Here is a 14,917-nt window from a genome sequence, read left to right as displayed (position 1 = left end):
ACAGACAGATGGAACCTTGACGCACCGACAGAAAATCTAAGTGCGGGGGGCTCTCTAAGAACATATACCACCTATAATTTAGGTGGTGGCTTGAAATTACTGTCACTTATTTGTATTACTTAACACTTCTATGTGACTGCAAACTATCATTTTTTAGTGCTTGACTACAGCATGCAATTGTGAAATTATTCTTCAAGTTAACTCTGTTGCCATTTGCACAGCACTTCTCCAAAATGGTGGTAGGATAAACTGAGCCAAATGCCAGGGCTCCAATATCATGCCAAGGGTATCAGTGATGAAACTCAAGATGAGCACAAAGCTGTCCTTGCTCATCAAGTGCAAGTACTCCAGCTTCTCGGCAGTCTATTGACTCTCTCTCTATGGCTTCTGTTGGCAAAATGCCTCATTTCACCATGTTGCTTTAGCAGGTGATTGTGTTGCTCATGCAAAGGCAGGCCAACTGGGGCTTGAAACCAGGCCAAGAAAGTTTAAATCTCTACAGTGTCACTTGGACTCTGGCATACAAATCCGCACGAGAGGATGTCACAGGCAATTGAGTCGAGATGTCCAGAGTTGATACTAAGGATCCTTATCTGGGCGGATCCGGGCATATTTTAATTGATCTGCATTGGCTAAAAGATCAAAATCAGCTCCCTTCTTTCCTGTACTCTAGTGTATTAGGTACAGAGCTAATTATCAGCAGAGATGCTACAGAACAGAGCAGGTTGTAGCAGGTGGCTGAGACGTGATCTATGAAGAAGGAGGATGGAAGGAAGAAAACATATAGATATAAACATTGTCATATCATATGGATAGATGTATAGAATACTTGGTTTGTGCTGCACAATCTTGTTGAAGTCATTTTATGGTTTTTTTTTTCAACCCGATGAACTTTTTTTTCCCTTTTTTTTTTTTTTTTTTTGCCACCAATTGTTTTGGAGAAGGCTCAAACAAAGCTTCAGCAGCTAACTAACACAACAGTGGTATCCACTCAAGTCTGCTGTTAAGCAATCTGCAACTGTTTGTTTTCTTGATTCCTGAACTTTCCCTCTCTGCAAAACTATCTCCAACAGCCATTCTCTTAGCCTGGTCTGTCAGTGTGGCGTTCTGCTGCAGAACAAAGAAACCAGTGAGCAAGCCATCATTATCACTTCAGGGACCCAGAATACACATTCCCCCTAGGACGCTGGAAAACACAGACCTAAAAACAAAAATACCATCAGAGATAAAATAAGCAAAAAATACATTTCAGAGGAGAGTAGAAGTGGTGCTTTATATTTACTGGAAGGGGGTGTGTTAACAGCTGCAGTCCCATCTCTACTTGGAGCTCAATAAGGCCATCACCAGAGGGATTTCCAATGATCAACTGCACGTAGCTAAAAATGCCACGACTCGTTTCCCTTAATGAACTCTTTGTTGTTTTTCAGGACTGCATCAGCTCTCATCGTGACATCCTCTTAGGCCTGATTGCATCTTGCTGAAATGTTTACATCTGTAAACAGTCAGGGTCAAAGGCATCTTTTTTTTTTTTTCTTAAAAAGGTTTTCATTTGCGGTCTTCTTCATCCTCACCAAGAGCAGTGCTTCAACGTCAGCAGAATAAAGAAAACAATACCACATTCAAACCTGGTTTAATTGCACCAGTCTAACCCATAAATCACATTGATGCACACACACATGCACAAACACACCCACAAGATAATTCTTCTCAGTTTATCTACAGCAACCCGATGACAAGCGAGCATGCAGTACGCCAGTGGGAATATGCAACGGCCAGTGTGTGCACGTGTGAACAATAGTAACTCAGAGGTCTTGCAAAGCCTTCTACCTTTGTAGACTGTAGCCATATTGTTTCCAATTTGGCTTGAATTAATGAATAGAACAACAATACTTCATTATGATCTGTCATGTGTGTGCAAACACACTTGAATACAGGGGATGTTTGAAGGATGCACATGGATGCAGACAGGAGAGAAAGATCATTTTTGTCAATGTTCTTTGTTTTTATTAAACACGAAGCTGTGAGATAAAGAATAAAAATACATAGCTGATCACCAACTGTATTGAAAACTAGCAATCAAACAATTAGTTACTAAATCTAAAAAAAAAGAAAATAGTTTTTGCTCATGAAATGTGAGGATTTGATGCTTTCCTCTGTTGTAATGTATTAGTGTTTTGGACTGTTGGTGAGACAAAACAAGCAATCTGAACATGTCCCCTTTGGCTTTGGTAAAGCGTGGGCATTTTTAGCCATGCTAACAGCGTGGCTTTAGGGATGGAAATGTCTGTCCACCACTTTGGTCTATGCTGAAACATCTCAACAAGTATTAGATGGATAGAAGGAATCTGGAACAGGCATCCATGGTTACTGGGTGATTTATATTAACGACTTTTCTGGTCTCCTGACTTTTCCTCTAGCACAGCCATGGGTTTGACATTTGTGGTTCTGAGTGAAATATCTCAACAGTTGGCATGCAATTTGCTACACACATTCGAGCCCCCCTTAGGATAAGCTGTAATAACTTTGGTGACCCCCTGACATTTCCTGTAGAGCCACCATCAAGCCAAAGTATTGGACGACTTGAAATTTTGGTGTGCTGCAAAACTAATGATGTTCAGCCTAAGCTGTACTTTGCGTTTTTTGCGAAGTAAATCATGCAAGCACACCGGCATGCTTAACTAAGATTCTGAACATTTTACTTGCTTAAAATCAGCATGCTAACATTGTCATTGTGAGCAAGTGAGGATGCCAACATTTAGCATTTACCTCTAAGCACAGCCTCAAACTTGCAGTAGTCTGGCTGTAGTCTCTTTATTTTGCAATTTTTAAATAAGTGTAGTAATAATGAAAATTAAATAAATATTGAAAATAATTGTTAGTTGCATATTCTTATTAATAAAGATATCCTTGGCCTGCTTCCATCTTACCCACAGATCTGCATCCTTCTAAAAAGTATGGTAATTACTGTCTTCACTCCTAGGACTTATTCCTACTAACAGTGTCCAAGGCCTGTATTGAACTGGGAAAAAGGACATTTAAGTAAGCTGCTCCCTCTGCTTTGTTTCAGTGCACGCAGTTAAGGTGATTGTAAATTACTTAGAATCAAGGACATCTGGCTGGTGGTGTTCTGTATGTTGTACGTTTCTGCTGCCTGTCATGGCCAGAGCACTCACGACACAAACACTCGCAATTTTTAATCTCAATGACACTTCTGCTCAAATAAAAGATAAAGAAAACAAGACATAGTTAGAACTCTACTGTAATATCAGGGTCCTTGGCCAGACCAGCACAAGACCATAGATCTTCAGTTGGATACAATAAGATCGTGTGCCAACAATTCTCAAGTGTGTAACTGCTTATAGTCTGACATTAACTGTACATTATGGTTACAGTAAAACCTATTTTAGATTAGTTATTCTTATGTATTGTCATATTTGTGTCCAAAATAGAACTGGAATTTACCTGTTCCCAGTTTTTCTGTGGATACCCTGCTGGACGTTCACCGGACCTTTCTATGAATATCATTTTTGTAGTGTGAGTGCAAACCTGCAGTGCAGGATAGGGTACTGAATGCAGTGTAAACCCTAGAGGAAAGGCAACTGTCTGAAATCACTCTGGATATTTTCTCATTTTATATCAGTTATGAGTCATTTGCAGTTTGTCTGCAGTGACAGAGAGATGAGCTTGAGGTGGTGGGTTTATAGGTGGCGACAGCAGTGTAATAAGTGATTCTTGCCCCAGCCTGCACGTCAAAGGGAAAGAATGGAAAGGAGAGAAAGAAGAGAAGGTTGTGTTGAATATTGTTGGCATAGCAACGGTCGCAAAATTTGCGAAAAGGGGATAACTAGTGATGTATGGGTATAGTGAATGTCAGTGGAGATGGTTCATAATGGTGACAGGGGTCTGTTCCATTATACCTGACAGTGGCTGTCAGCTGTTAGTTAGTGAGCACGAGTACAGACCCAGAGATTCCTGTGTCAGCCAGAGGAATACCTGGCAGTTCAGTGTTGAGGACACAGGCACAAGTCTAAGGGTGAAGACTGAGGAGTGAAAGGCAGCTGTAACAGTCTAAAGTGCCTCAGTGGCAGGTAGAAAAACGTCAGTGGAGCAGAGAGGGCTGTCCGACGCGATAAGAATGTCCAGTGAGATGTTAGCGAGAGGTTAAGATTTTTGGAACGGAATAAAAGAGGCTCTGGTTTTAGACATGAGATGCATCAAGGTTTGATTTCTTGCAACAATGGCTAAGTGAATGTCGGCAGCCTGATGTCAAGGAGAAGTTGATAAAAGTTGACAGAAAATAGGACAGGCAGTCAGTGACAGCCTGGAGGATTAAAGAGCGGTTAAAGGATGGTCAGGAGGGCAAGTGCTGACCCTGCTGGAGGCAGGAAAAGCTGTGAGACCTTTTTCAAGGAAATGAAAATGAACAGGCACATAAATACAGGATAGGAGAACAAGATGGTAAGTGATAATTATTTCAGGTTCATTCAAAAGCACGTTGATGCAAGTCTAATACACTCTGGCAGTTTGGTCCAGCTCTGTGGTGCACGATAGCCAAATGATGCTTCTCCATACTTTGATGTTGAGGTCACTGTTCAATATGTTTTCAGGACACATATTGTTGGGAGCAGAGGTGGGGCAGGAACCCTGTGTGACCAAAGCTCTTCTCTTTTTTCTGTGCTTGGGGTAGACCTTTTCATTACTGTCACCAGGGTCACGTGATGCCACAACATGGAATTTACAACACCGTCATTGCTGTAATAAAAGTTTTGCTTGAACATGAAAGCAGAGGGCTTCTCATGTATTTATAGAACTCGACTTATGCGCAGTAACTGCTATTTTTCTAGATATAAAACTGATGGAAGATAACATTACAAGTGAAGTATGTCAATTTCTCTGCTGTTGGCTGCCAGAACCAACACAAAAGTTTTCTATTCCAGTGGATTAACTTGATGGAAATATGCCAACAACAACAGCTTGGACACTCTCAGGCTGTATGTGTGTGCTATACATTTTACTTTGCTTTGATTGCTTTGAGGGCCAATACAAAGCAAGATTCTCTTCAACACTGAAGGTCAAGGATGGATCGATACTGACGTCAAACTTAGAACCTGTGAGTTTTAGCATTTTTCTGTTGCTTTGCTCTGTATGTGCTGGCTAGCCTGTTGTATGCATCTATTGTAGGCACACATGCTGGAGCAATGTTGCAGTGTTTAATATTTAGGGACAGTCATAGAAACTGTGTGAACTTTGAGCATCATTTGAAACCAATTAAATAACTGGATCATAGGTTGGATGTGGGAAATTGTTTTTTCACAGACCTAACCTTATCTTCACTATCCAAACTGCACCACATGCTCCACTGGTTTTGTTCAAAAAACAGTTCAGTTGATTTGACTGAAAATATAAATGCAACACATCTGTTTTTGCTCCCATTTTTCATGAGCTGAACTCAAAGATCTAAAACTTTTTCTATAGACACAAAAGACCATTTCTCTCAAATATTGTTCACAAATCTGTTTAAATCTGTGTTAGTGAGTACTTCTCCTTTGCTGAGATAATCCCTCCCACCTCACAGGTGTGGCATATCGAGATGCTGATTAGACAGTATGGTTATTGCACAGGTGTGCCTTAGGCTGGCCACAATTAAAGGCCACTCTGAAATGTGTAGTTTTATCACACAGCACAATGCCACAGATGTTGCAAGTTTTGAGGAAGTGTGCAATTGGCATGCTGACTGCAGGAATGTCCATCAGAGCTGTTGCCCATGAATTGAATGTTCATTTCTCTACCATAAGCCATCTTCAAAGGCGTTTCAGACAATTTGGCAGTACGTCCAAAAGGCCTCACAACCACAGACCACGTGTAACCACAACAGCCCAGGACCTCCACATCCAGCATGTTCACCTCCAGGATCGTCTGAGACCAGCCACCCGGACAGCTGCTGCAACAATCGGTTTGCATAACCAAAGAATTTCTGCACAAACTGTCAGAAACCATCTCCATGAAGCTCATCTGCACGCTCGTCATCCTCATCGGGGTCTCGACCTCTCTGCAGTTCATCGTCGTAACCGACTTGAGTGGGCAAGTGCTCACATTCAATGGCGTCTGGCACGTTGGAGAGGTGTTCTCTTCATGGGTGAATCCCGGTTTTCACTGTTCAGGGCAGATGGCAGACAGCGTGTGTGGCGTCGTGTGGGTGAGCGGTTTGCTGATGTCAACATTGTGGATCAAGTGACCCACGGTGGCGGTGGGGTTATGGTATGGGCAGGCATGTGTCGTGTCATGTACAACGGACACAGGTGCATTTTATTGATGACATTTTGAATGCACAGAGATACCGTGACGAGATCCTGAGGCCCATTGTTTTGCCATTCATTGTGCCACAACCATCAGTTCATGTTGCAGCATGATAATGCACGGCCCCATGTTACAAGGACCTGTACCCAATTCCTGGAAGCTGAAAACATCCCACTCACTGGACATATCACCCATTGAGCATATTTGGGATGCTCTGGATCGACGTATATGACAGCGTGTTCCAGGTCCTGCAAATATCCAGCAACTTTGCACAGCCATTGAAAAGGAGTGGACCAACATTCCACAGACCACAATCAACAACCTGATCAACTCTATGCGAAGGAGGTGTGTTGCACTACGTGAGGCAAATGGTGGTCACACCAGATGCTGACTGGTTTTCTGACCCCCCAGAACACCCCAATAAAGCAAAACTACACATTTCAGAGTGGCCTTTGATTGTGGCCAGCCTAAGGCACACCTGTGCAATAATCATGCTGTCTAATCAGGATCTTGATATGCCATACCAATGAGGTGGGATGGATTATCTCGGCAAAGGAGAAGTGCTCACTAACACAGATTTAGACAGATTTGTGAACAATATTTGAGAGAAATGGTCTTTTGTGTATATAGAAAATGTTTTAGATCTTTGAGTTCAGCTCATGAAAAATGGGAGCAAAAACAAAAGTGTTGCATTCATAATTTTGTTCAGTGTAGTGGTATCATGCCTTCTCTATAGTTGATTTTTTTTTTTTTTTATCTAATTAATTATCTTTAATTGAATTTCCTCAGTGAGGGATCAATAAAGTCTTATCTCACCTTATGTATCTGATCTCAGTGTGTTAGAGAGACCCCCAAGTGGGGAAGAGCGGGGAGACTGATGAGGCAAACTTTTGGTGACTTCTTTGGCCTTATCAGGCTCAACAACACAGGCAAGAGACAGCTGTTTTCTCTCTCTGTCATCCTTATTATCAGCAAGGTCAGTGCTACAGAATGTGCATGGTTGGGGTGGAGTCAATGGCATGGCAGAACACAAAGGGTGAGTTTAGTGCCAGCATTAACCAGCTCTTCCATTTTGTCAGTGAATACCAAAAGGGCTGAGCCAGGACAGAGGGGAACATAGGGAGGTGGAATTAGAAAACTGATTCATAGTCTGGTTTTTAACGTACAGAATGTGGTGTTTTGTTTCCCTGCTGCTAAAGCTGCAGCCATGTGAGCTGGTTGTCAACCTGACGATGAGGCTGTGGTGTTGGAGGCTTCTGTGCGTCAGGGTGCATCGTCTTAGGCCTGGCCGACGGGTGACGCAGGCTGAACCAAAAAAGGTCGATCGGCACTCCAGATCTGCTTGGGTGGAGGCAGTCTGCTCTGACAAGATGCCAGCGTCCGCGGAACAGATTAAAGTCATCCATGTAGTTGATCCCTTTCAGACCAAAGGCTTTGCTGAGCCATGTATTCAATTATAACATTCTGCCGAACCTGTTGATCCCTCTGTTGACTGCTGGCAGTAGACCACTAATAAACAACTGGACATCAGACAGTTCAATGAAATCTACTCCATTTCCATTCATGTCTTTTTCTGTTTCCTCAAATTCTTCATAATTCTCCTTTGTCCATTCTTATCAGCACCCATCTCCACTGCTGTCTCGAGATTTATGAATGATTCAAACTTTTTTTTTTTTCTAATTTTAATGTTGAGGGTGACTGTCGTGTGTTTATGTCCACTTCTGGTTGCCCTCCAGGTGTCCAGGATTGAAGTTGGCTGAATTGAAGCCATAATTGCTGCCCTCAGTGGGAGTACAGTTCTGCACTTATATTTAAGTTATGCACAGGGGTTGTCCCACTTGGAAGAAATCCCAGGCACAGCAGATGACTTCAATGTTTTTGTTTCAGTAAGTTTGTGAAAAGTTATGGTGTCATTTAGACTTAGCTGTCCATTTAAATCCCACACCAGTGGGAGACATTGAGAGAGTATCATACAGTTCACAAGTCTTCTCTAGTGCAAATCTCCTGGTTTAAAGTACAAATATCTTCCGTTTATTTATGGCAGTCTGTGCATGTCATCAATGCGGATGAACAAAGAGGCACGGTGTTGTCCAAGGCACTGCTGTCAGTAGTCCAATCAGTTGCTGTTTGGGAACTGAAGGCTGCTGAAAGTCGATAAAATTGCCCTCCCAATGAACGTTCAAACTTCAGTTGCACAGGGAAACACTTCATAAGACCTGCAGTTAAAAAATGGCTAAATGAAAACACATCAGAGAAAAGCAAGAGAAAGAGCAAAGGAAGAAAATGCATCTGCACTATAGCAGAGCAGGAAGTAGTCAGCACCCTCTCTGTTTTTAATTATAGATAAAACATTGAAATTTCTTTGATTTATTGTTCGACCATCACATCACCTTGACCTTGTAGAGATGCACAGTTTTCATTTGGATGTTGCACAAGCTTTCATTTTAGAATATCTATTGAGATTTTTTATTGACTGAAAACATTGTGCTATTTGTAAAATGCACATCACTATCAGAGTGCTCCATCTTTTAAATAACATGCTTACGAGAAAAGGTTTTCCAGCTAACCTGAGGACATCTCCATTGCACAGGTCCTTGAGTTTGTTTTAATTAGGTTGCAAATTATATCTGAGCACTGTAGATTCATTGGTACAGTAAGTGGGCAAGACAAATTGCATAGAAATGCCGCATTACCATGTAATAAGACTGAACTAAGTAATCTCTAAGTAGGTTGCCCTTTTAGAAAGGGGAGCATGTTGGCTGTGGGGAAAAATGGTCTGAGAGGTTCAGAAGCTTTTTAGGGCTCTGGTGCACTTCGCCAAGACCCTTTTTAACAGCTGATTATGATACACAAATGATACTTACAAGTAGTATTACATGGTGCTTAAAGCAGATGATAAGAATGTTTACCTTACTTGACTTTATATCTGCCTCTATTGGATGCAGCATTACTTTTTTGGCTTCTTATGCTTTTTATTACCAGTATCCATCACTATTTTAAAACATTATGGTTAAATAATCATAATAATAATAATAATAATGGAGAGTCTTCCGAAAAGGAAATCTTTTAAGTGACCATTTTGTCTTTCATAGACAATACCTCACACTCATGCACTGGGTTGAGAAAATAAATGAATATGCGAATGTATTCGGTGATTTCGAGTGGTGGGATGATAGGTGCAAGATAACTTATCTCTCCTGCTTCAGCTGGCAGCTGCACTGACTGTCAACAACAACAGGCACTTCATTTTGATATTTGATGAAGCCACTGTCTGTGTACTCACATAAACCAGTCAGATGGGCAAAACAAGAGCGACTTGAGAAGAATACAACAACCAGAAAAATGAATCACACAGCAGCATGATGGAGAAGAGTCACCTTCAGTTTTAATTAGTCCAGCAGCCAATTTCAAAACAGAGATAGAAAACGATGGACCATTACTGACATATGATAAAAGAAAGAAAAGGTCAGACTTTGGGCTTTCACTTCAGTTAGTGAGCATTTGTCCATTCACTGTCATGATTCTTTTTCTGGGCTCCAAAATGTCGTATACAGTAGTTTAAAAAATTACTTATGTGATTGTCCATTGATTCACTTGATGGTGTTTTTCTCTTGAATATTGAAACTATTGAAACTAGTTCCTTTTCTAATCAGGCCATATCAAGATTTAAAGTAGTGTAAAAAGTCTTCTTTATATGAAGTGAAGTATGCAACTGAGTCAAAGGGGGCCACAGAAACGGCAACGTAAGACGGGAAAATGCACAGGCTAACAAAATGTTTTAAACCAATATCAACATACTGAAACCAACCCAATTCTCAGCCCCATGATGAATGAATTCAATAATATTAAACCGACATGTCTCCAGCGGTATTGGTATTAGTTATCTACACACTTTCATTTCAGGTACCAGATCAGACACACATGCCTCCTCTTTAATAACATCATGCATGGATCTGGATTCTGGAGACAAAACAAAACAAAAACTAAACTACAAAACCAAACCAAAACAAAACCAAACAGCACTTTACAAAATGATACTGTACATATAATACCTTGAAATCAAACTCTGCATTTATATACAATACAAAATTGCTTTTAACTCTTCTCTCCTAGAGTCTATAATTGCTGACATGTGGTACAGAGCATACAGCAACTCTTAAAAAAAGCAACAAAGCGCAAAAAGTACAACAAATACAACATTAAAACATGATGATTTAAAAAAGAATACATAAAACAAAGTACATGGCGCATAGAAAAGGAAACTGAACCTCAGTTAAAGACAAACAACATACATTTAAGTTAAGCAACAATATCAAGTTCACATTTTCCCCTTTATAACTATGCTGTTGTGTCGTTGCAAATCATGTCTCTTTGTAGTCTGTTGCTTTACCCTTCCTGCGTACCGTCATGGAAACAACAGAGGCTGAATGCTGTATCCTGTTGTTATGGTGAGGTACAGTTAAACAGCATCCCCAGTTTGTGTTCTGCACCCTTCATTCTTTTCCTCTTTCCTTTCCTTCCTCCAACCCTCATTCCCTCCTTATTCTGAAGGCATTCAGGTGAGTTTCTCTTTAGTTCATTGAAAACACCCAGTACCCCCTATGCAATGTTCTTAATTGCATTCTCATTCAGCTTTTCCATGTAGTTCCTAAGATCCTTTGAGTCCCCAAGCTCGATGTCCGGACATACCCATTTTATCTCACTGGTCTGCACTAGTGCTAATGGGCTGAGCACAGGACATCCATTACTAGACTTGACATTGGAAAAGGTGGTAAACTTCACCCTCTTTCTCTTGGTGGTGGGTGAATTAAGTGACTCATTCCTGTGATCCCTCCCACTCGAACTACAGCCTCCCACACCATTATTACCACGCTGGATGCCTCCATTTAATAGTTGACTACCTTCCTCCAGGGTACCGCCCAGCTCGTCCTGCTGCTGTTGTTGCAAACATAGGCCCTCCTCTTGGCCCAGCCAAACCCAGTCGTGGGCATGGGGCATGGCTTCTGGGGCCTCCAGGGACAGCTGCTTGCTACGGTACTTATATGCATAAGAGATGCAGTTAATGAGAAAAACCAGGATGGCCAGACAGAAGACCCCCAGCAGGGCATACATTCCAATCTCCAGGTCTGTCAGACCTCGTCGGGATGGTAACAAGTCCTCATCAGTGCTGCGGCTACGAGGCAGCTCTGCCTTGTCTGGAAATTCAGAGAACTCGCTTGGGACCCTGGCCCCGCTGTCCGCTGATAGACGGCCCCCATTAGGTCGCACTGGGACATGGCCCCTGATGGTTGTGGGTCCACGGTTGATTAACCCAGTTTCCATGTCAGAGATAGATCCACCATAATATGGAGGATCAGGACGTGTTCGCCGGTCTCCTGGTTGTCTATATTGCTCCCCTGCCTGACCAAGCCTTATCTGTATGTTTGCCATTCCAGTGGCTAAGATAGTACGTCGTTTTCCTTTCTGGCACACCTCTGATTGGCTCATTTCAACACGCACAAGTAAACCCTGACCTTCGCCTTTGGCAACAATAATGGGCCACTTCCATGCTGTACTGCGTTGCACCACCACCACCTGTTCATCCAAAGAGGTGGCTGCCAGGGTAAAATGGGCAGGATTGTAGTTGTCTAGAGGAGTCATAGATCCATCACTGAACTGGAGCCAAGCACTGATGAGGGACTCCTAAGAAAGCACACATACAAACAGAAATTGGTACAACAGCAGTAACCCAAATAACCCCGAAAATAACTCCAAAAACAGTAATCTGCACATTTCCAGCCAATGCACAAGAATGACTGGAAAATAAAACAGAGGAACATGGTGGAAGCAAAAGTGAGCCTTAATTACAGTCGAAAGGCTCGTAGAAACAATAGAGTGGATATGAAACTATTCTCCTGAAAGCCAATATTCTTTTCTCTCCAAGGGAAGAGACAGTAGCCTTTTTTCCATTTGAAATTATAATTACAGGAATAACAGAGCTGTTCAGTGGTCGGATATGCAAATCAAAGAGATGGCTTCACTATATCAAGAGTGAATTAATTATAAAGGAAAGACTTCAATGAATATCATAGATTCCATAATAGCACTGATCCAGCCCTGGACTCGTAAGCAAAATACAAAGCACGATACAGTGGTAATACAGAAAGGATTAGACTTGATTAAAGATTTAAAATGGTGCTAGATATTTGCTTGTCTTGGATTTGTACCTGTTTGAGCGATTCAATGACTTCCTGTGTGGTTGCAGTGGCGACGATGGCTCTGTTGCTCCCTGGGCTGAGCTGCAGGGACAGAGACAGTCCAGATACCAACTGCACCCCCAGCTCTGTCACACTCACTTTATCATCCAGAACCCTGATGCTCCTCTCAGCCAAGACTGATGATGTCAGAGGGGACAGCACCTGCAACACACGCAAACACCTTCCACTCATGATAGTCCATTAAGATCTGAGATGACATTGTTGCTGTGAATGAAGAGGAAGAGCCAATTTGCTTGTGGCAACTGTTGTTGACAATGATGTCAACAGATGCCCTACAAGCTGAAGCCTGCACTCTAAATGGACTTTTGTCATGAAAATGCCTTTGAAGTTACTTCTCTGAATTTGCCCATGCACTCTGGGTTCCAGTGGTACTCAAAGCAGAAATTGGTATCAAAACAGATATTTAGACCCATATCTGTCTGCAACTTTGATGGAATGTCACCTTGTAGTTCAGTTCTGCAAAACTGGGTTTTAAAGAAAGCACAAAACATGTATTCTAAGAGTACACTACGTTGAGCCAAATATCAGCCTAAACCTTTGGCAAAAAGTCCTCCAAATTGAATGACACATAAAAACCTTTTATATCTGATGCCTCTTTGACTAGATGACATCATTTGTCTGCTCTACAAAACTGCTGAAATCACGGCTGGAAAAATAAATCGGTTTTATTATGTGACAATACTTTGGTCAAGGTTTGGTTATTTTCAGGCACTAGAACATCATGGTTTGAGATAAAATGACTACTTAAGGGTTAAGAAACCATCGCTGTCATGGTTATTATAATGCTCACTGGGTTAAGGTTGAGTAATGATTGGTAGACAGTAGGTAGGACACCATGAATGACAAACAGTTTGTTGACTCTTCCATCCATCCCAACATCCTATGTGGACTTTGTCCCTCGACTATGCAGTTACCTAACTTCCTCCTTTGCTCCTATTGGCCAAGATTTATAATTACTATGGCTGCCAATGGGCTTTGTTACTTGAATGTTTATGCCGTTATTGGGCTTTTGCTGGAACAACAGGTGCAGTTATTTTTCTTGGGAGGACAATCTCCCTATACTTGTTTAGATACTGTGTCAATAAAAATATATGTAAATGGAACAAGAAATTGCACTTGTTCTTTAATCCTAGCTATTGAGTAACGGACACCACATGCACAAGTACTCTGCATGGATAAAGAAATATTGTGATTATATAAACAAACACATACTAACATAATAATGCTCCTAACCCTGTATACAAACACAGAATCTCCAAACTTCTCATGCATTCTCCATTTTCATGAGTTGCCAGAGGTGTAAGCATGTAAATAGTTGTGATATTGTTATGAGATGAGAATCCCTCCCATCCGCTCCAATTAGGGCTCCAGTCTCTCCTTCAGCCGCCCCCGCATGGCTGCATTTACCAGCCATAATGAACTGTCAACAGTGATCACTGCCTCATTTGTACAGATCCTTTTCCCTGTTTTCTTCCCTTTCAGTTTACCTCATTTCATTTTCCCGTTTGCTTCCCACACAGTGACACTGATATCCTTGAATGTTAAACACAGCTAAAATCCATGTAATCTCAAAAGAAAATGGGAAAAAGTTAACCTTATGCTTGAGATGAGGGTAAAGGCAAAAAGTGGCAGAACAGTTTCCAAAGTCTGAAGTTGTTATTTTATACATTTTTTCAACAGATAAACAGAAAGCCAAATAAGCAATGGCACAAAATGCTTTATGGGGGAAAAAAAAAAAATCATTTTTAAGTTGAATTATATTAGAGTCTGGCTTCATGTGTAAAGTCGTCAGTTGCACTTCTGGTAGCCAAAGGGCATTCTGAAACCAGCATCATCATCACATTTGCTTTGCCTCCACCTGCCTCTGTTAAGACTATGCCTCTAAAATGTTTACTGGACTCAAAAATTGCAACCAGTAGGCAGAATGAATGAACAAAAGAAAATTTATTGGGACAAACTGGCCATCAGCAGTGAAGAAAGCCACACTTAAATAGTGCTGGTTTGATGAGCCTGATACGCAGCAGGTGCGCAGATGATTAGGCGGGAGACAGCAGAGAGAGTAGGAGGCCCCGCCCAGCCTCAGACAGACATGGGAACAGACAGACAGACAGAAACATGAAGGGATAAGGGGAAAAGGAAAACACTAGGGACAATTTGCAGTGGCCATCGTCGGCACTGCAACTAGACAGACTGTTTGCTTTATATTAAAATCAAATCAGGCTGAATTCAAAAGACGCTACATTCTTTGCCATCAAGGAGCTTAAGTTACTGAAAGAAGTGGAGTACCTAAGTGTAAAGTGCAAGAAGTTCTGCATCACTTTCTCCCAGCAAAAAAAGCTGACGACTTCAAGCCATGAAAAGAA

The 14,917-nt window shown here is 41.6% G+C and overlaps 1 protein-coding gene across 1 annotated transcript in view; it reads right to left on the bottom strand.

Moving 5' to 3' along the window:
- Positions 1 to 9,658: 9,658 nt before the first annotated feature.
- LOC143338220 (transmembrane protein 132C-like) overlaps positions 9,659 to 14,917 on the bottom strand; it is a 144,465-nt gene continuing 139,206 nt past the window's right edge. The window contains exons 9-10 of the mRNA XM_076758464.1: positions 12,504 to 12,695; positions 9,659 to 11,979 (exon numbers count right to left, since the gene is read on the bottom strand). Coding sequence (XP_076614579.1) covers positions 10,897 to 11,979; positions 12,504 to 12,695 — 1,275 coding nt within the window. The 3' untranslated portion in view covers positions 9,659 to 10,896. The remainder of the gene's footprint in view (positions 11,980 to 12,503; positions 12,696 to 14,917) is intronic.

This window comes from Chaetodon auriga, chromosome 19 (genome assembly GCF_051107435.1).
Source record: "Chaetodon auriga isolate fChaAug3 chromosome 19, fChaAug3.hap1, whole genome shotgun sequence".
NCBI lineage: Eukaryota > Metazoa > Chordata > Actinopteri > Chaetodontiformes > Chaetodontidae > Chaetodon > Chaetodon auriga.
The sequence above is the reverse complement of the archived record's forward strand: the minus strand, read 5'-3'. Positions and strand labels throughout refer to the sequence as shown.